The sequence below is a fragment of the Strix aluco genome, chromosome 2, assembly GCF_031877795.1.
Source record: "Strix aluco isolate bStrAlu1 chromosome 2, bStrAlu1.hap1, whole genome shotgun sequence".
Classification (NCBI taxonomy): domain Eukaryota; kingdom Metazoa; phylum Chordata; class Aves; order Strigiformes; family Strigidae; genus Strix; species Strix aluco.
The window spans coordinates 128396108-128417460 of record NC_133932.1 but is presented as its reverse complement, the minus strand read 5'-3'; the positions used below and the strand labels follow the sequence as shown (position 1 = coordinate 128417460).

At 39.2% G+C, this 21353-nt stretch overlaps 1 protein-coding gene across 3 annotated transcripts in view; it reads right to left on the bottom strand.

Annotated features, from left to right (window-relative positions):
• The window catches only part of NOX4 (NADPH oxidase 4), a 106861-nt gene that overhangs the window by 48681 nt on the left and 36827 nt on the right, over nt 1-21353 (bottom strand). For all 3 annotated transcript variants that reach the window (XM_074817013.1, XM_074817014.1, XM_074817015.1), the window contains one exon: nt 8796-8856. In XM_074817013.1, the coding sequence (XP_074673114.1) occupies nt 8796-8856 (61 nt within the window). The remainder of the gene's footprint in view (nt 1-8795; nt 8857-21353) is intronic.

The following is a 21353-nucleotide window of genomic DNA, read 5'->3' as shown; positions in this document are numbered from 1 at the left end:
TTATAGAGTATTTAAGGCATTTCTGCCTCACTGCCTTTTGAAATTTCAAATCCTGATAAAAAGAAAAAAAAATGGATTTTAATTACAAATTAATTTAGTGGACTGACAGTCACAAAAGGATGACTTCATATTAAAAAATGGATTGCACTGCAGTCTGACTCCATTCCCATTAGGAACTTCCCGTCACATCTGTATTCTGCACTGAGGTATCCGCTTTTTTGAGGCATGGGACCAAAATAGTCCAGTACAGAGCTATGATTAGCATGTAGTTTCGTGTGTGGTTTAAGTTCATATAAAATGCATAGCCATAAACATTTTAAATTAAACTCTTCTGTTTATAGCAGATACCAACATATTTATTTTGATAAGTTGTGGAAACCTGCTGTTGGCCCATTGTCATGACATGGTGCTTTCAGTGCAAGTTCTGAGGTTTAGTCTGGTTTGTTTCTTTAAAGGAGGAAGTAACACTTTTGTGGCTGTCACACACCCATTTTTTTCACAGGAATCTTATTTTTGCAGTTGATAACTATATAGTTGGTTGGTGGCAGACTTTTATTAATAATATTTATGATTTAATGAGACAGATCTCCAGGGGAGGACTGGGGCAGAGAAGAGCTATGGCTGCAAGATGCCCCTCAAAAATTCTTGGGATCACAGACGGGCTATATTTCCCAATGGTGAAACCTAAATTCTCCAGCTAATGCTGGATGCATTGGAGAAACAATGCATGTAGAAAATTCAAAGGACTGGCTGGAGCAACAAGAAGGTGTGTGGCACATAAATGCAAAGCTGGGTTGCAAGGGGCTGCAGGGAATTGATGCTAAAATTTGGGTGGAGGATTTGCTTCACATGAACAAGGCCAGCACTGATTTTAATGCATCTTGGAATAGAAAGAGATTTTGGAACAGACAGTTGCTGTTTCAAGGAATTCTGAAGTTTGGGCTGAGGACATGAAGCTGGTGAAAAGTGCGGTAAATATACTTATGGAATGAAGGAGGAAAAATAATGCAATAAAGGAGATGGGATAGCCTAACTAGAACTTCAGCGCTAATATCATGCCAACAAGGAGCTATACAATATTTGCTGTGTAAATAGGGTGAAAATGTCATTTGACCATGTTATTTGATCATGATGACATCTGCAATGTTGTGGGAGTTTTAATTAACTCCCACAGAGTTAACTGCTGAGCACAGAACAAATTCTGAGCAAGTGATAGCCCTTCTTCCTTCCAATCCGAGGCTAGACAAGCCACCTGTAGAAATAAGCAGACAGGTAGGAGAGACCAAGGAATAAGGAGCAATACAAGGTAGCATGATAGGTAGTCTTCTGAATAGCCCAGCAACCATCACTGCTAGTGATCTTTATGGGAAGAGAGCTACACTTTAAATCATATCACAGCTCAAATCAGCAATGAGACCTCTACTGAAAAGCAAGCCCACTTCTGTGTTTAAAAGGAATATTAGAAGTGGAAAGGGTGCAGAAAGCAGAGACAAATGCAAGGTCTCAAAACTTGAGCTTAGTACAACAGATCAACCAAACAGAAGGTTCAAAGGTGCCATGCTCGTTTTCTGTAAGTATTTGCACACAAAGAGGCAACAGCTAAAATACACACACTTTTTCCAGTGGTGGTTCTTGACCTGAAATGAAGTAGGAAAGGGAGAAAAAAGAAAAACAAGCAGGAAAAACTACTAAATTATGACATCATCACAACGTTGAGCTTCATTTTCACAAACAACACAGAAAGAGCCCATGGACATCCAAAGGTTGAAGCTGAAAAATCTGCAGACTATTTCAACCTCAAGTTTTGGTTTTGGCTTAAGTTAACTTCCGTACAGAAATTATTCTAAGAAATTCTAAAGCATCATGTGGGAGTTGGGAGTGCATAAAGATAACTGCCCTTTCTGATCATACAGTTTACAAGTATCAGCAGTTCCCACAGAAGTTTTTCCTATTTTTTTTAATGTTCCAAATTTGAAATATATTTTTCCTAATTAACTACAGCATTTTTACAATCTGTTAGAAAAGGATCCCAAAAAGAAACCTTTCAAATCTACTTTTAAGTTATTTTAACTAGCAATTTTTGGTTAAACTGTGGTAACCCATAATTCCAAGTCTGAGTTGTGTCTGCTTTTCTCTGCTGTTCCTGAGGGAGAAGTTTCAATGAACTCAGGAAAAAACAAGATGATGTTTGGTAGGGATTCCTCAGCAAAACTTGAGTGGCATCTAGGGGAGCGCACTATTGCCCTCAGGGAAGTACAGGCATGCATGAAGAGCTGGCATTTTGATGTGAACTCTCCCATTTCTCTAGAAACCATTACACATCTGAGCTTGTTAAAGGTGATAACACAAAGGAATCAGCAAGTCCAGTCAGACTTTATATTCATTGCTTGAAGTAGCTGTGTACCTCTGCACAGTAACTACCATAAGAATGGGACTTCCCTAAGCATCCCTAAGCAAAGATTAACAGAAAAATGCTGAAACTAAGCAAAGATTTGCCTCCCTAAGCAAGGATTAACAGAAAAATGGTGAAACACAGGCAACTCCAGAACAGCAACTTTGCCTTCTTAAACAGACAAACACAGCATATAAATAGAGATTACAAAACCAGAAATTTGCCTGGCAGTCCACTCAAATACACGTCCTAGAGCTTTTCTATCTTGTGACTCTGTTTTCCAAGTAGAGAGTAGCTTTTTGCTTATTTTCACTATACTCATTTAGATTCCATCAGCTGCTACACATTAATGTGCTCCACAGGTTTCATTCCTGTAGTTCATAAGGGTAGTTAAAACATCTGAGGCACGGCAAGCAATCCTTCAACCTTGTATTCTTGGATCAGTTCTTAACTACAGGAACATTCACACATCCTGTGCATATTATATCGAAGGATAAAAATAATTTACATCATTCAGCCATGTCATTTTCTATAATCATTACATGATTAAAAAGAGACTGGGATATGCAAAAAGGTGGAAGTTTATAAATAACAGGATGCATGAAGAAAGGATTTCAAAGTAGGAGAAAATTTCCTTCAAGGCAACTTTCTCACCTAAAAATCTTTTTTCCCTGTAGAGGTAAAACTCATTAACTGTTGAAATCAGAGTTGACTCAAGTTATACCGTTTTTCGGTACTAAGTCAGCTGGAGTTCAAATAACGTAAAACAATCCAGGTCTGGAGCCAAAAATTCAGATGTGTTCACCTTCAGCATTAATTCTTTAATTAGAGGAAAGAGGTTTTCAGCTTTGAGCCAGTAAACTAAATCTGTTCTTTTTCTCCGTTATCTTAATCCTGTCTTATATTGAGCTTGTTTGCAGTCATAAATAAAGTAATTAATGAACTTTAATGGCAATGAAGACTAAAACTAGTATTCCTTATGGCACACTTTGGCTAATTACATTGTTAAGGTATTTTAAACTCCCAGGATTGTAACAGTATTACTTTTATTTCTAATGTCAAATTATATAAAAAAAACCACAATTAAACTGTTTTAGCACTAAATTCTGATATCGTCCTCAGAAGTGTAAGTAGGATTCACTGACAATATAAGAATCAGTAGTCATAAAATCGAGCAGGGGAAAATAACATCTATCCCATCTCTGTCTTCTGCTTCCAAAAACCACACACTGATTTTGCTGGAACAACTGACAATACCACGTCATTAACGCCTTTACACCCTGCCAGGAGTCTCATGGAATAACTAAACACAACAAAATACATGTTACTATGGAATGAAAAAGGCCCAAATCAAACAGAGCTTGCAGTAATAGCAAAAGAGCTGACCAACCGTTCCAGTGACTAGGTATTTTCAAAGAAACTCAGTAGCAGTTACAGTGATCCTGGGACAACCTTGTCACATCCTGCGGGCAGACTTTGTAGTCTTATTATTCCTTCTTGTCATCTGCTTCACACATTCCTTCAGTCTGAATCAAGATCTGCTAAGAATATAGTAGATACTGACTGAATGATCCACTACTTCAATATCTCTAAAACTGTCCCTAGGGTTACTGAAAATAAAATATTGCTTCTTTGCTAGCTCCTACGCTTGCTGATAAATTCCAGCTAAGCACAGCAATGCACAGCAAGCCTTAGGATGCTTCAGGCATTCTCTAACTGGGAGCTGCAAGGGCTTAACAAGGTCACGTAGATACTCTGGAACAATCTGACAAACACTTCCAGTCCAGCAAGTTTAGATCATTTTTCCTTCAGAGTATGGTATGTTTATTTTCTTCTGGTGAGCATGCAAAAAATCCTTAGTCAGCCTCCAAAATCCCAAAAACTGCCTTAAAATTTTTGTCTCTTTGCTGTCTCAGGTTTTAGTCAATAGAGAACTAAACAAGATCTATGCTTTCATACATTTGCCATGTTCTGCAAAACTGTTGGTTTTAACTGAAAAATGTTTTTTCTCCTGAAACTTCCTGCTCCAAATTTGGACCTTCCAAAAAAAATTGACCATAACAACATCTGACAAAAATTCACATCATATCACCTCAGATTCAAAATAAGATAGCCAGTACCTAAATGACCTAGTGACCGTGTATATCCTCATCTCCAGCAGGAAGAATTAAAGAAAGATATGTGTTTTCTGAGGACACCTAGAATTTACTAAGGTGATGCAGATCAGTACCCTATGATCTGTCTGTTCTGGCTCTAGCTGGAGAGTTCCTGCACACATCAATACCTCCTGCTATCATGACATTTAATAACCTATAGGACAGAAATCTGAGATTCAGTGGGTGGTACAAAAGTGCTCTTAGAGCATCCCCACAATAAATACGATGCTGCTCAGAATGGTGGACAGGCCTTTGAACATCTCTAGAATCATATGCAACTACACAGAAGGATGATGTCACTACAAGATAAAAATTACAACAGGGCACAGAGCAGCAGCAGTGTTTTAAACACAGTCCCACACCAATTTGTACCAGCAACTCACTGCAAAATAACAGGAATGTTTTATTGCCTTAAGGCATGCAGTTCACCTTAACACCTCTGAGTGCTGTGTATTTGTTTTCCATAAAAACATGCTGTATGGCTTCAGAAGTCTGCTTTTTCAGCATCATCAATATCACTTTATGTCTCATACCCTGAAGTTTGTCTAGTGAATGAGACACATTGTCTTGATACACTGCCGTGTTTTTTTTTCACTGCTGTCAAGTGGTTGGACAAGAGGCATGGCCTGTGGCCTCTCTTTTTCCCTCTGGAGGTACCAGACAAAATGTCAGCCTTAAAACTAAACAAGCAGCAGTACTCAAGGCAGCAGCAAGGACAGAGGAAGCATGAGGCTGAAAAATGACAATGCTGAGGACAAACTAGACAGTAAGTGGGACAAAAGAACTTTCAAAAACCCTTTTGTAAATACTAAGCCAATAGTTTTTTCACAGCTGAAGGAGAAATAGGTGACCAAAGAGATATGAGAGAAGCAGAACAAAACAGGTGTTTAGAGGTGAAGCTAGTAATAAGATCAGTTTATTAGCTAATCCATGGATCTCCCAGCTCTGATCCATGCACGAGCAGGGACTTCAGTGTTACTGCAAAGTTTAAAGTTGCCATCCACCAGCTCAGCTGCAAGAACTGTCAGGCAGCCTCCGAGGAAGACACACTGACTTAGCTCTCAGCAACAGGGCTAACCCAACTTGCAGGGCTCTGTGTTTGCAATTACCACAGATCAGCCACTGTAAACCCATCGTAACTTGGGTGTCTAAGCACTGACGGGCTAACTAAGCTGTGGTCTACAGCCATAGGTTCCACCTCTGTAATATGACGAAATAATTGCACCAATAGTACGAGCCACCACAATGCCACAAAATCTTTTTTTAATACAATAGGTGCTGACTTAAGTAGTCATGTCAGCACAAGGATAGTAATTACATTATCACAAAACCATTCTTTAGGGAGGTCTATAATAGCTGTTCCACTATTCACAATACCCTGTGCACATGGCAAAAGATAGAAAAACCATGTTAGGAACCTTTATGTGGGAAAAATCACAATTGTCAACTGTCAATCAACTAAACTACCTCTGAGGTAGTGATGTATTTATCTACGTTCACTTTACAATGAATGAAGAGAAAAAGGCATGCATGGGGCCTGGCTCTTCCCATCCTAAACTGGACACATAAACAGGTCAGAGGTCTACAAAGGGAGCCATGGGAAGTATTTCAGGGGAAGATACTTGCTACACAGGCATCTGAGGGCACATTACAGCAATACCAGTTCCTGTGTGCCTCTGTTTTCTGTGATGAACATGAAAGCTAAGCACAATACAGTTACTAATACCACCATAACACAAATGAGAAATGAAAGAGCTCAGATTTGTATTGGAAATTTATCTAAAGGATCCTGCTGCCTACATAATGGCAGGGAATATTGTACTTTTATCCAAATCCACTTCTGAGAAGGGCAGGTTCTCAGCTCTTCTAAGCTCAGATAGCACCATTTGATTTCAGTGAAGCAAGAAATACATCACTTACGGGTCTGGATTACTGTTTGGTTTGCAAAGGTCTCAGAGCTACTGTTTCTGAGGTTTCTTCCTCTCTTCCCTAGTTTTTCTGTCCTATGTTTTCATTATTCAACTCATTGCTTTAAAAAGCAAATAACAGTATTGCCTGAAAATCTACTAAATATCTGCTCCTATGCAAAGAATTATTTCTAGAGTGACTGCCTTATCCAGAAGCTGCTTCTTGTGGCTATTTCTGCTGGATATCTAAAATGATATGCACTGGAATATGGGCAATAAATGACTTTCCATTAACAGCAACTTCTCATCAGGAGTTGACAATTCTATTACCCCTTATCTTTTCTCTTGTCATGCAGTTGCTTTCCCAACCCACTAAATAAAGTCACTAAGGCCACAAGGCATTCTATTAAATTTTCAAAACATAAGACTCAGTGACAGAGTCTTGACCCGAAACATAACTTGCAAAATTGGTTTGCCAGCAGTGTGTATCTCCCCTCAAGTCCTTCCAGCTAATGGCAGGAAATTGTTCTTTCACCACATCTTCCAAATGCAGGCAGCAGAAGCTGAAGCCAGTGAGAGGAGACATGTCTCAAACTAACTGATTCTTCTCTGCATTTCACAGCATATCTGCACTCTTGTTGCATCCTCTTAATTTAGGCTTGTAATTGGGTTCTCTGAAATAAATTGTTAACTCTCTTTGGTGTCAGGCATAAACTGTCAGGAATGTGAAAATGTGATACAAAAGAGAATTTGAATAAATAGGAGAAAGGCTGAGAGAACAGGTCACGAGAAGAGCTCAAATGACAGTATGTCGCATAAAAACTCCTCCAACCCAATATCCTGCCTGCAAAAGCAGCCATTAGAGCATGCTTAAGAAAGATTATAAGGAACGTGGCAAATATAATAATCCTTCCTCAAACAGTCAGTGGATTAGAGACCATTAATTGTCACAGGGTTTAAGGGACTGAGTGAGAACGGGGCTTCATTGGTATAGATGCAGCATAAAGGGTTGGATAAACCACCTGCTTCTTGACAGCACATTTGACCCCTGAAGAGATATCCCTGTTTAGCAAAACTAATTCAACAAATGGTCTCTGTAATGTGACAGTGTCCTGAATCTCGTACAGTCCCACTTAGGCAGACCTGCCTCGCAATGAAGAATATAGATACTAAGTGGGAGAATAACATTTAAATGCTAAAAGAGAACAATTTGCACCACAGAGGCAATAAGAAAACTTCAAAGATCCCACTTTTTTTTTTGAAAACTCATTTAACTAGTACTTCTCCACCCCACTTGTCCCAATAGCCTACTGTTCTCTCCCAGGTAGGAATGATGCTTAACCACAGAAGAGCCATCATACTGGGGCAGACCAGAGGCTAATTCGGCCCATAATCTGCCTCTGTTGGGCCAATATCCCATACTTCAAGCAAGAACAGAAAATCAGGGTGATTATGGAGCTTACGTGCATATGGCATTGTCCTTCCAACCTTTGCCTATTAAAGTTTCAGCCACTTTCACAGCCAAGCATGCAGCCAGATCAACAAGTTCAACAGATATTGATGGATTTACTCTCCCTGAATTGGTCTAATCCCTTTTAGGGAGACAAGCTCATTTGACTCAGTTCCACAAACACACCAGTGAATACAAATTAACATGGAAAACATTTCTTCATAAGAAATGAACATGACAGTGTTGTATATTTGTCTTCATTACAAGGAAATGCTATGCTAAGCAAGAAGAAAGTCAGCCACCAAGGAATAATGACACCTATCACTTGAGTATAAAACTGTCACAGAGAGCAGCAAATTACCATTCTCCTCTGTGGGGAATCCTGGCTTACACCCCTGGTCTGGAGGCCATTCAAAGAGCAATGGAAGAGCATGGAAGAACATGAAAGCAACCTGTAATCTCAGTGTACTGTAGGCATTAATTAACCTGGCAGACATCCAAACTGCTGGCATCAAAATCTGCTTATCTGGGAGCTGCACATTTCAGCATTTCTGCAGACACTACTATGCACAGAGGCACTGCACTGCACAGGGGCAGCAGGCCACTGAAAAATAAGAGAAAGAGGCAGAAACGGAGGAACACTGAAAATTATTCCACTGCAATCACAAGATCTGTTAGTAGTTGGAAAAACATGTTATCTGAAGAAATGTACATCTGAATAAAGCAGGGGTTGCATCAAAAATGAAATAAAAACAACTTTGGGAAAACAAGCATGAACACTTTCTAGTGAGAATACATCACAATCAAGGTACAATCATGCTGAAGACAGAAAGGGTTAACAGTTCAAGTAAACGTATTTGCCTCTAGAAAGGAAGTGTTTTTCTACATACCTGTCCAGTCTCCTACTACTTTAAGGTGGACCCCAAACGTTGCTTTGGTATCTGTAGGGCACTAAAAATATTAAATATATTAAAGACTGCTTCTGAGTACCAAGAAAATAACAAAATGCATTCCAAGTACAGTTGTTAAGACAGAATCTGGAGTAAATAGGTCATTCCTGAGCAGCCATAGCAGCAGCTATACCTTTTAAAAAGCAAATCTAGCAACAGTACAGTTCACAAAGCTGAGCATGGCTAGTCTCCACTCAGTCTTAACCCTTTCTTCTGGTCACACAGGAGGTTGGCATGGGTTTGTCTGGGGCTGTGATTTGGAACAGCCACTTCACTAAGCATTACTCAGCAATGATATCAACTGAGAATACAACAGTACAGAAATACTCCCTCTACTATTGACACTTATCATTTAAAATCAGGAACTGCTCCATCACTCCTAAATCAAGGCATTTAAGAGAGTTCTGGATCTTGAATGTCAGGGCACACATCTTCAAGCTGATCATTCTCACACAACTGACGCTTTCTTCTAAAGGGAAACTGAGATTTTGCTGCACTTCGCAAGAGCTTAAAGTTTGTAAAGGAAAAACACCAGATTGCATGGCACATCATAAAAATCACTTTGCAGACACCATTCTCTCACTCTTCACCTATGCCCTCACCTCGGGGCTACTTATGTGTGACTATCAACACAGGAATGGTATTATTTACAGTCTTATCCACAGCATGGTATCTAAAAACCTCCAGTCAAGCCACGTCAAAGGTCTAAGGAGTCCCCTCAGTTTCATTCCTTGTTAACTACAGGGAGATTTCAAATACACCGTCTGAACGGCTTTAATACATAAATAGGACAAGCAACTATTCCTCAAGAAAAGATGCTTCACCTTCCTTCTACAAACCAACACCACTGATTTCTTTCTGATAGAAGATACCACTACTAAGTTTTGATGCCTTTCTTAGAACCTGTAATGGTTGATCCAAGCTCCGTCATGAATCCAACACCCAACGGATGACACTCCTATCTTTTTTTCTTTTCTATTGCTATAGACAAATATGAATTTTGAGGAGTGGGTTTAAATTCAAGGAACACATTTATATTATAAATAAAAGAGTCCTGGGTAGTGAATCCAAGCACCCAATACTCAATCACCCACCACACTTGTGAGGACACTTCTTGGCTCTGTCCTGGACCATTGCCATTAGCATTCTAAGATAATCTGTTGTGGAGTGGGAAACCACTGGCCTCAGGGCTGAGGATCAGTTCCTATCAGCAGACACAGATAAAAGGCTAGTACTCTCTGCATCTTGGCAAACCTAGAACAGGGAATAGAATGTCCCGGCTGGTCACTTCATTTTCCTGAAGTGACTTCTTTCCTGAAGACCATTCTTGTTAAGATTACTGATTACTACACAGACTTTAATTTTTTGTCGTCTTTCAAGTTTTCCAATAAAAATTTGGTACAGAAACTTAAAGTCAGAATTGTTTCAGCAAATCTTAGCCTTCAAAAAAAAGGGCATCAAGGGAGAGATGCAGGCAAACCTCACACAATGAGGCCAGTATTTGCTGTGGCTACTTGCAATCTTTCAAGAAAAATATCAAGACCAATTCTCCATGTAAAAGTAGGTAAGCAGCCTCTCAGCTAGAAAGTTGCATACTGGCAGCAAAAAGATCTGTTCTGGGGGCTTCTGTAAGAGCCTTTGGCAGAGTTTATTTTTCAGTCTTGGCTGTCCCAGGGCACTCTCTCACAGGAGGTTGAGTGATTTTCTTAGTCCAACTATGTACAGTCCCAGGTCAGCACATCTATAAAAATGTCTGCCATTCTCTCCTTCCATTAAAGTTAATGGCAGAACACCCCTTGTCTCCAGCCAGAATAGGTTCAAACCTGTTATCATTTACATTACCCTTGTGACTAACTTCTTTCTGCACTACTTTGAAAAATTATCCAATAAAAAAGAGATTTATTTCTCTTTAGACTTTAGGAAGCCTATTTTGATACCCATAACTGGCTATGAGGGTTCCTCAGAGAGTTCTGGAAAAATCTTATTGTGCTGCTAAATCTTACCAGAAGACACACACCCATCATCTAGGCTACACGGAGTAAATTTTCCCCAGCTCAAGTGAGAGAAAGATTGTAGATGGTCCAGTGAAGGGCCACCAAGACGATGAGAGGATTGGAGAACCTTATATACAAAGAGAGGTCAAAAAGGGAATGTGCTCATGTAACCCGCAGAAGAGAAGGCTCAGGGAGATTGTTGTCTTCCAATACCTAAAAAATAGCTATAGAGAAGATGAAGGTGCTCTCTTCACCACCATGCATGGTGACAAGACAAGAGACCAGGGGCACAGGCTGCTTCAGGGGAAATTTCATCTGGATATAAGAAAAATATTTTTCACCACGGAATAGGTAGCCAGAGAAATGGTGCAATTCTTGCTAATTCAGCTTCATAGGTCCCTGGATAATGTAATCTATGGCCCTTGTACCAGAAGGTTGAACCAGATGATCTCAAGAGGCCTATTCCAACTTAAGACTTTCCTATGAATCTGTAATTTTAACTTTGAAAACTGTATTTATGTTTTTACTGCACAGAACACTTATTTTACCTCTCTCATCTCCAGAAACACAATTAAGTCTCCAAATTGTGGCTCTTTCCAGACTGTTAGAGAATATATTCCAGAAGCTTAAGAAAACATACAAAGACAGTTTTTCAGAAGTTTAATTATGAAAGTGGGCAACCTTTCCCATGTTATTAACAGACCACTGGGCACGTGTAACAAAGTGCGATGAAAATATCCTCTTATATATTCAACCTTCTTCATGAAATCACAGAATTGTAGGACAGCTGAGAGTAGGAAGCACCCCTGGAGACTGGCTACTTCAAACCTCCTGCTCAAGAGAGCAAGTGGCCCAGGACAGTGTCCAGCTGTGCTTTGAATGTTTCCAAGGATGGAGACTCCACAGCCTCCATCCACAGGGCAACTTGTGTCACCCTCACAGAAAAAGTGGGGGTTTTATTATGTTCAGATGGAACCTCCTGTATTTCAGTGTGTCCTGTCACCGGGTGCCATTGAGAAGAGACTGGCTCCGTTTTCTTCACTCCTTCATCAGTTCCAGCCGTCTCACCCTCTCCTCATATGAGAGATGCTCCAGTTCCTTAATCATCTTCATGGCCCTTTGTGCTCCAACATGTCCATGTCTCTCTTGTACTGGGGAGCCCAGAATTGGACACAGAATTCCAGATATATAATCTCACCAGTGATGAGCAAATGAGGAGGGTCACCTCCCTCGACCTGCTGGCAATGCCAGGAGGCTGTTGGCCTTCTTTGCTGCAAGGACACATTGCTGGCTCATGGTCAACTTGGTGTCCACCAGGACCCCCAGGTCATTCTCTGCTGAGTTGCTTTCCAGCCAGTCAGTTCTCATCATGTACTGGTACCTGGCATTATCCCTCAAGGTAGGATTTAGCAATTCCCTTTTATGATCTTATGATGAGACTAGCGTCACTTCATTTTTCCAGCCTCTCAGGGTCCCTCAAATGGCAGTACAACCACCTGGTGTATCAACCACTCTTCCCAGTTTCGTATCATTTGCAAACCAGTATTGACCCCTGAGGTATGCTGCTACTGACTGGCCTCCAGCTGGACTTCACAATACCGATCACAATCTTTTCAGCCCAGCAGTTCAACCAGTTTTCTACTTACCTCACTGCCTATTATCTACTTTGCACTTCATCAATTTCTCTATGAGAATTCTTTGAGAAAGTGTCAAAAATCTTGTGAATTATGATGCTCTTGTTCATTTTACATATCTAAGTCTCTGATCACCTATTTTACTTTTAATTTGCGATATCTCATCTTTAAAACACTGCACAGCTAAACACTGCTTCAAGATCCTTATTACAGTCAGCTCATACACACATTTAAACTGACATCTATTTATGTTCTAAGAAGACAAGCACAAGCTGAAGCACCCTCTTGAATTGGAAATTAAGAGAATAAGCACATGAGCCTTGGTCAAATAAAGGCATATCAAAGTGGCTCCAGCAACGCATGATGTCCTCTCTGCAGCTGTGAACAAAAACAATTTAAATTGTTTTTAAAATGTATTTTGGCAAATAGTGCTCAGATTTCCCCCTGCTCCTTTAATCTGGGAGCCCTAAGAAACAATCCAGTGATTGTTAACTGTACTGTGGCGAGAGCTGCATGCAGCCCCTTTTTTTTTGTATTGCCCAGGACACTGCTCAAGACAAAATTGTAAAGATTAACCAATCTCAAAATAAAAAAATACTTTCTCTTAGTTCCTTGTCCTTAAATAAACAATGTTTTCCAAATAGGTAAATCACTAACTTGAATAGTCTGTAATGAGAAGGGATATTAGACATCGTTAAATAAAAGGTCATAAGTAGTAAGTTTTCCAGTAGTTCCTTTCACATTTTGAAGAATTAAATGAACCCCATTTGCCGCACTCATTTGAATAAAATGCTGTGGTACACAAATTAACTGCAGCAGATTGTGGAATTATGTGAAGCTATGTTAATCTTATTCTAACCTCAAGCTATCTATACCTTTAAAAAGTGAAAAATTCTACAGGTAGGAGCATCTATGCTAATCAGGTTATCTGCCAGAATTTGGCCATCCTCCAAAACCAACTGAAAACCAAAGGAATTCTGTTAAATTTAATAGAGCTGTGCAGATTTACAACCCCAGAGAAACCAAACTATGTTCTTAGCATTGGGAAGTTTGTAGAAATCCCAACTCCAAAGAATACCAGTTGAGGAAATTGGTAGATTTCCTCAGAGCTGTTAATCAGATGTGAGCAAGTGTACAATGCCTATTCTTATTTTATTTTTGTATGTATTTTCACGTTCAAAGCAGTGAGAATAGTATTTTATATGTGGATAAAATTTACGGAATACAGATTATTCTATATCTTGATGAAAAAACACCTTTCCATATATTTTTTTCCTTTTTTTTCAAGCTAACTTGAAATACAAACGCAAATTTTCACATTGGGGATTTGAAACAATCCCTGGAGAACTTTATGCGTATAAGCCACCAAATTAACTATAGTCATCAGTAGCTATAGCTCTACTATTTATGTCTAAACTGAGATAAATTATAGATTATAATTTTTAATAATATTTTAATTAATAAATGTTTGGCACACTACTAGATAAATATATATTTGAAATGTATTTTATTTATCCATTTTACATCATGAACACGATTCTCAGTTGTCTTCTATGCCTTGCTTTTATATGAACACAAAGTGAGTGAACTAATTATTGTTAGATCGTAGTGGTAATACTTTACACCCACTTTATATTGGTTTAAAAATCTACTGGAGGTGATGAGCAGTGGAGAAATCTGTGTGTATGAGAGCACAACATATAGTAAATGAAAGCTATGTTACCAGGATCTGTGTTTTCAGCTTAGAATTCCCCGAATATTTAACATGACTGGTTTCTGCTCCCAGTCAAGAATCCTGTCCAGAAATAGAAACAGGACAAACCTTATTGAAATAATTTTAATGGTATTAAATACTATTGAAATATTGTAAAACATTCTTTTTAGACCTTGGGGTGCAGGGAGTTGGGGTGAGTCAACAGCAAACTAGCAAGAAAATAGAAAGTTCATTCCTGAAAGTTTCCAGTTCTTCTGTATATCTCTACCATAAGAACTGTGAAGACTCTTTAGAGAGATGTTAGGTTTTGATTACAGCGCTGTCATGGAAGCGCTGATGTACACACCAGGACTACACTGCAGAATATCTATTATCGGAAAAAAGGAGATGAAGGGATACCCAAGTTATGTACCCCCATGTGGCTCTGCAAGTAAAGCTCCGTACAAGTTGCTGTGGAGATACTTCTCTGAAGCTTGTGCACCACAGAAAACACCAACTTCTGTGTTTCATGCTGTAGTAGATGGCCTGAACAGTGCCCAAAATTACAAAGAAGATCTGTGCCACAGCTGGAAGAACAAAGTGAACCTCATCTTCGTCTCATTTTGGGAACTAAAAAGTTCATTGTGGAGTTTGTTTAAATAAAGGGAAACCCCTTCAAAGAAGGCTTTCACTTTGGGGAAAAAGCCATGACATGATCCTAATATGGATTTGCAGATATCCTGGCAGGGACTGGGAACACTGCTGAGCCCCTGATCTGTTTCCATGCCTCTGTCTGCCTGCCTGCCAGGGTGAACCAGCTGTACCACGAACGCCATTTCATAAGCACATCCTTGCTCCAGACTCAGACGAACCCTTACACAGATCAAGAAAAACACATTAAAGACGTAGCTTGTTTGGGAAAGAGGCAGTACTGGGGTGGGGGGGTGGGAAGAACTAAACAAAACCAATTTATTTTCCCTTATGTAGAAGGGGAAAAAAAACAGGTTTTCAACTTTCTCAACTGACAAGAAAATGTCAGTTGAAACCTCGGAAGCTCAGTAAGCTGTGGCTTGTCTGGTTTCATACAGAACTGATATAAACATTCCTAAAATGATTCATCCTAACATTAGAAAATGAAGAGGAGTGATGACAAACACAGGCATGCTATATAAAGGTAGCTAAAAAATAGTAGCGAGACTTCAGTCTGATTCATAGGAGGTGAACTCTGTTACACTGGGCTACCCCTGTTTTAACTAATGAATCCCATAAGAAGCAAACTTCAGAGGAAAAAAAGTTAATCTGAGGAGTTACTCTTTTAAACACATCTCAGCCTCAAGGCTAGGAGATTCTCTAAAATGGCTCTGTTTATTTTTGTTTCATGTTACTTTACAGATTGGATTTTGTCTAAAAGCTTTCCCTGTTAGAGACTTGGCCTTACACCTATCCTGATTTAACCGTCAGACATCAGCAGACATTATAACATCTCTGAATGTGGGGAAATCCTAACCACAGAATGTGATTTAAGTATCAAGGGTGTCTGGATGATCAAGGCGAGACCACCATGCCTTGAATACTCATTGCTTCAGCCAGAGCCCTCCCATTGCAAGCAGCCCAGCTGCAGAAACATATTCCAAACACTTTTCCCCTTCGCTTTCCATTCCCTTATATTCCTTGTTGTACAATCCCAAACACCTGCAGTCTAGTTAGTGGAAAAAACACACCATAACACTGTGGGATGCTCAGGATGCATCACTGGTCAGCTGCAGTGTTAAGAAGGATCATTCTGGTCATCTGGGGTCTAACTTCTTCTGTAACATAAGCCACAAACCCACACCCATTAATTCCTGTAGTTCAGCATTTGCTACTTCAGTCCCTGCAAGTCTCAGTTGTTAAATTACTCTCAGCGTTCAAAACAATCAGGTTTTTTAGGTCACAGTCTATGAGCATTTGTTCCTTGATTTCACTCTTGCACCACAAGAAAACACAAATCTTTACTGTAATAGATGTCTTAGGATTATAAATAGACCAATAGTTGTAAGTGTAAAATACATATAATGTTGCATAAAATATATACATTATTGAATAATATGAAATTATTTTATTTGTTTTCTAGTAAGTCTGTAATAGCCCAACTGCTACTCTATTGCTGCTATCAATGCACCACAAAGAAACACTTTGACAGACTAGTCAGTATTTATTTGCCTCTGCTGCTCAACCAAGATAAAAAAGTTGCTGACTACCCTTTTACCCCAGCACACACATTACATTTCATAGAATCATAGAATGCACAACTTGGAAGCAACCCACAGGGATCATCAAGTCCGACTCCCTATAGCATAGTAAAAATGTTTCAATCCTAGCAATATTCAGCTTGTATAATTTATGCATTTCAAGTTGCTAGCTAGCGGAAAAAACAAACCACAACCTTATGGGATGCTCAGGATGCAAGCCTTTGTCCCTGAAGGAGTAAAACGAGTAGAGCAGTGTTTCTGCCCCAGGCTGCCTCTCCAAATCCTCCAAGAGTTGAGCTGACAAATTGAAGTGCTAAGGCTTGGACAACCGGCCCAAGCCAGAGTTGACCTATAGATGAATCCTGTATATTTTATACCTGATAACCATTGTGTTAATAGGTATTATACTAAGTTATAACAAACCACTTATTCTGATATAAAAAGTGCTAAAGTGTTGAAGTATTGAAGCCCAAACAACAGGCCCCAAACCAAGCTGATAACTTAGTATGTAGTCATTAACAAAATATGTATGCTCACTGATGAAAGATGTAGCTTAGATATCATATACTCATTACTGATGATGAATGTAATGAAAACATGTCTATCCTGAATGTATCTTTCTTCTTCTTTGTGTAGGGGTAAGTTAACAAGGCCATGAAGCTGGCTGTCCGGCCTTGGGACCAGATGTGTGGTCTTGTTTTAAAAAGAACATAAATAAATTAGATAAGCAGGGAAACTCCCTTAGCTTCTCCCTTTAGCCCTGGCCAGGCTCTGGGGGAATCTAATTGCACAGTGACACCAGATATTTTCTGCTCAAAGCAAAGGTGCCAGCTATTCTGGCTTGCTGATTTTTGGTATATAAGGCTGGACCCGCTCACAGCGACTTTGGAAGCCTCACCTATGGGTGGACGCACCGCGTAGGGCTTCCCACTTGCTGGGACAGGCTCCCAAATCCTCGCTGTAACTGGGGCTCCCCAGCGCCTGCAGATCTGGATGATGGTAAAGTGTGCAAGTGGTGATGGATCTTTCTTAATCACTATTCTCTCTCTCATGTAGTAATGATTTGATGCATTACCCTGCATTTTCCTATTTGTTTGCTTTAAGTGCACTATTCTGTCTTTTCTTACTGTATGTTTTCTGTATTACTTTGTGATATTATTTAGTTATCACCAGTAAAATACACCTACTCTTTTCACTCTGGTGTCCGAGTTTAATTAGTATCCTTAATCAGCAAAACACAAATGCAGCTGCTGAGCTGACAAATGCATGAACAAGGAAACTGAATGGCACAAAAGGCTCCCTCTCCACCATCCCTGAGCAGAAACTATGGCCCATCTCCAGATACGTGTTAACTGGCTCACAGTGGTGTGAGGCACTTGTGGAAAGAACCATCAAAGGGTCAATAGGTTTTCTGGTTGGATCATCAACAGCTTGAGGAACGCTGCGTCCCTCCAAACTACCCTACCAGCACACACAGTATTTTGCCAGGCTAAAGCACGGATTCCAGCCAGTCAGCTGGTCTTAATTTTAGGACAGCAAGAAGCAGGGCACTTCATTTCCTCTAATATTTTGTCCGCATGTTAACTGTATTCATGCTTAAATGTTGTGCTTGTTTTTTTTCATTTTGACATTCTCCTACACTTCCTAGACTTTTCTCCAACCTAACCTAGCGGCTAACCTAGAAGCACTACCTCTAATGGGAGAAAACACACTTTGCTAAAGTCAGTAGATGTTTGTTATATATTGTAAATTTACTTTCATCATATCAGAAAAAAAAAAAAACTACTCATGAGAGAGATCTGACACCTCCTATATAAAGTATCTGCTGAAGGATAACTCAGGACTTAGTTAACTGGAATGTAACAATTTCTGTGTTCCCTTGATCCAAAAGAGTCAGATCTGTAAGTTTAAATGAAAGTGAAGGCTTACTTAGGGTTTTTATACAGACCCCAAAACTATTAAGCCCCATACCAAACCAACCAAACAAGTCTAAGGAAGTACTAAAGGCATCTGAAATATTAATCTATTCTATTTTTGTTTTACTTAAATTCTTTGTCAAACAGCTGCTGGATTTCCTACTTCTATGAAGAGCAGACAAGCTCTAGGGATTTCCTTAGTTTGCCAGCAAGATACTTCACAATATCTGCATTTCCCTAAATGCTCTGTAAATCATCCCATAATGACAAGTTTCATAACCATTTGCACAAGATATTTAACAAATCTTATTAGAATGTCATCATGTTAGATTTTGTTTTTATTGTATTTATCTGTCAGTATGAACTTAGCTCTTGATGTCCTTACATGCTTTTTACTCAGGCAAACTTCCAACAACTTTTCAATTTTTTTTTTTTTTATGAAGTATTTCAGAATTTGGCCCCTAGGCTTTTCCTGTTGTGGATAGTTTATTTCTCAAGTTTACAGTACAGGACATGTGTTTCTCCATCATCTCCAGTTTTGCTCCTTGCACAGTACAAAATTTCTTGCTTAAAAGAAGCCTAGAGCTAAAACTTCACTGCTAGATTGTTAATACCTTCACCGATTTCAAATGAACTCTGGGGTTTCTCTTACAAAAGCAAATGTTTTACTTGTGACATTGTTTATATTCATGTATTATTTGCTGAGACCTTTCTGACAAGGCATCAAGCCCTAAAATGTAAATGTGCAGACCAGGGCCATCGTCTTGTAATCCCATTGTGCCTAAATCCAGATACCAAATGAATGTAAATACAGGTGTGGAGGTAACAAGGAAAACTAAATCTACAAAAAATTAAACCAAACCAAGAACCTTAAAGGTAGAAAATGCATGAATAAGTAATAGCTCAGAGACATTTAGGTAAAGTACTATAATACGTCATGTGCATCCAGAAACTTCTTTCAGGTAATTCTTCTACCTACTCTAAGATGATTAATGGATGTAAGAGTTTCTCTCCCTGGGCTTCAGTAATTACTACTTTATAGAATTTTAATTTGGATACTAATCAGACCAAGTATTCTTCCTCAGTAATATACATTTGGATTTTGTCTATGGATCTGAGTATCTGCATAAGCAAACTTGTCCTCTACCCTCCTCAAAACTCAGCTTTGACTTATTAAAAAACGCACATATATTGGGCCCCTAACTTGCTACATGCCATAAATGTCATAGCAAGGATTTGACCATCCACGCACATGAGCAGAGAATTTAACTTCCTCCGGATTTTTTCTTTTCTTATTCATACAGAACTGTATGTGGACAGAAAGGAAGGAAGGTGTCGCACTACAAATCCTCCTGATGTGATCTGCTTCAAATTAACCATCTGCACAAAAAGATGGAGAACCAGCAAATCAGCAGAACTTCTTGGAGCTTTTTAATACAGACTCTTCCAGCTTCTACTTCAATGGGATTTAAAAGCAGATTTTTTTTATGCAACACTGAAGTAGAGGAGGTCAGCACACATTATAACAGAGGAGAAAACTTCTAGTTTCAAAGAAAGTTTCAAACTACCTGTTGCAGGTAGTTGATAGCTGCTGACCTGCTACCAGAACAGGGATCTAGACACTGAATGAAAAGCCAAAACTCTTTGGAGGATCTGAAGCAGCCACCACTCATGTTAATATAAAGCAGATATTTCATAAAGTCCTGGAGGCTGAAGGCTGGAATCTTTGCTTTGGTTTTATGTTTTGCTTTGTATATGCCACTTCCATACCATCTGCCTCTATTAACTCTATCTCATGAAGCTACTAATCAGTGGATATGCAGAGTACCTCTCAAACAGAGAGGCAGAGAAAGCTCAACAAGAGTTTATGCAAGTTACCTGCATCTGAGTATCAACGAGTATCTTGGGATACATGTATGTGTTAATTAAAAAAAAGTCACCAAAGGACAACTTCAATGCTAAACCAGTATTAATCTGAAAAGACAACAGACATCAAGCTTGGGGTATGTATCTCTTGGAAAAACAAATAAGGTCCTGGACAGCTTTATAGATATGAGTAAAGTACAAGGACATTTATGCAAAATATTTAACGTTGCACTGTTCACAAGGGCAGAAGAGGCGGTACTCTTTCTACATAGTCAAATTCTTATAATGTAGATTAACATCTTCATGTTAAAGGTGGCTTTTTAATTGTTTCCAAAAGGGATTCTGGATGCTTGAAGGGGAACTGCAGGATGGGAAGGAGCATTCCACCAATGGTCTGGGTCATGAGGAATAATGGAGAAAGGAATTAAATCTCTATGTCAAGTCAGTCAGTGAAGGTTGACCTAATACAGACCAGGCAATGCTCTTCCTCTGCCTGAAGAGCCTAAGCTTAGTGGGCTAAGATTTATTGGTTTATGACTTCCAAAAAAATTATGCCTTGAATCTCAGAGAAATTCAGTATGGGTTGTCTGAGTGACTTCAATGAAGAATTTGCACAACAGGAGTTCCAGTCTAGAGGAGGTGTTTTCTCAGTGTCTACCTATAATGCATAAAACTCTGATGTCTCATGTCTTGGGTGCTAAAGTAATACTTCAGACACCTTGTGAGGTGTCAACATACCTAAAAAGACAATTTATTATACACACACAATTGTCAGAAATTAAAGAGGACAATCCTTTAAGACCCAATATTTTAGCTGGAAGAAAAAAAAAAATACTATTCCAAATAGCAGATCTATGCTGTTGTCATAAAACAAAACTTATTGAAGACTTTCCATCAGCAGTTCAACTTCAGAAAAGAGGATACTGCAAACAGACTCATTCAATCACCACAGCACCTGCTAGGCTCTTCTCCATAGCCACCACCGTAAAAGGCAGCAGTAAAGAAGCTTTGATGAAAGACTCAGTTCAGTACCTCATGTACCATCGAGACTAAGGTTTTTTTTCTCCTCAGAGGTGTACTTCTAGTTTAGAGATGGTACCCACTGAAAGAACAGTGCACCAGAAGGAAGGATCTTAAAAACTTTAAGCTATTCAGACAGCAGTT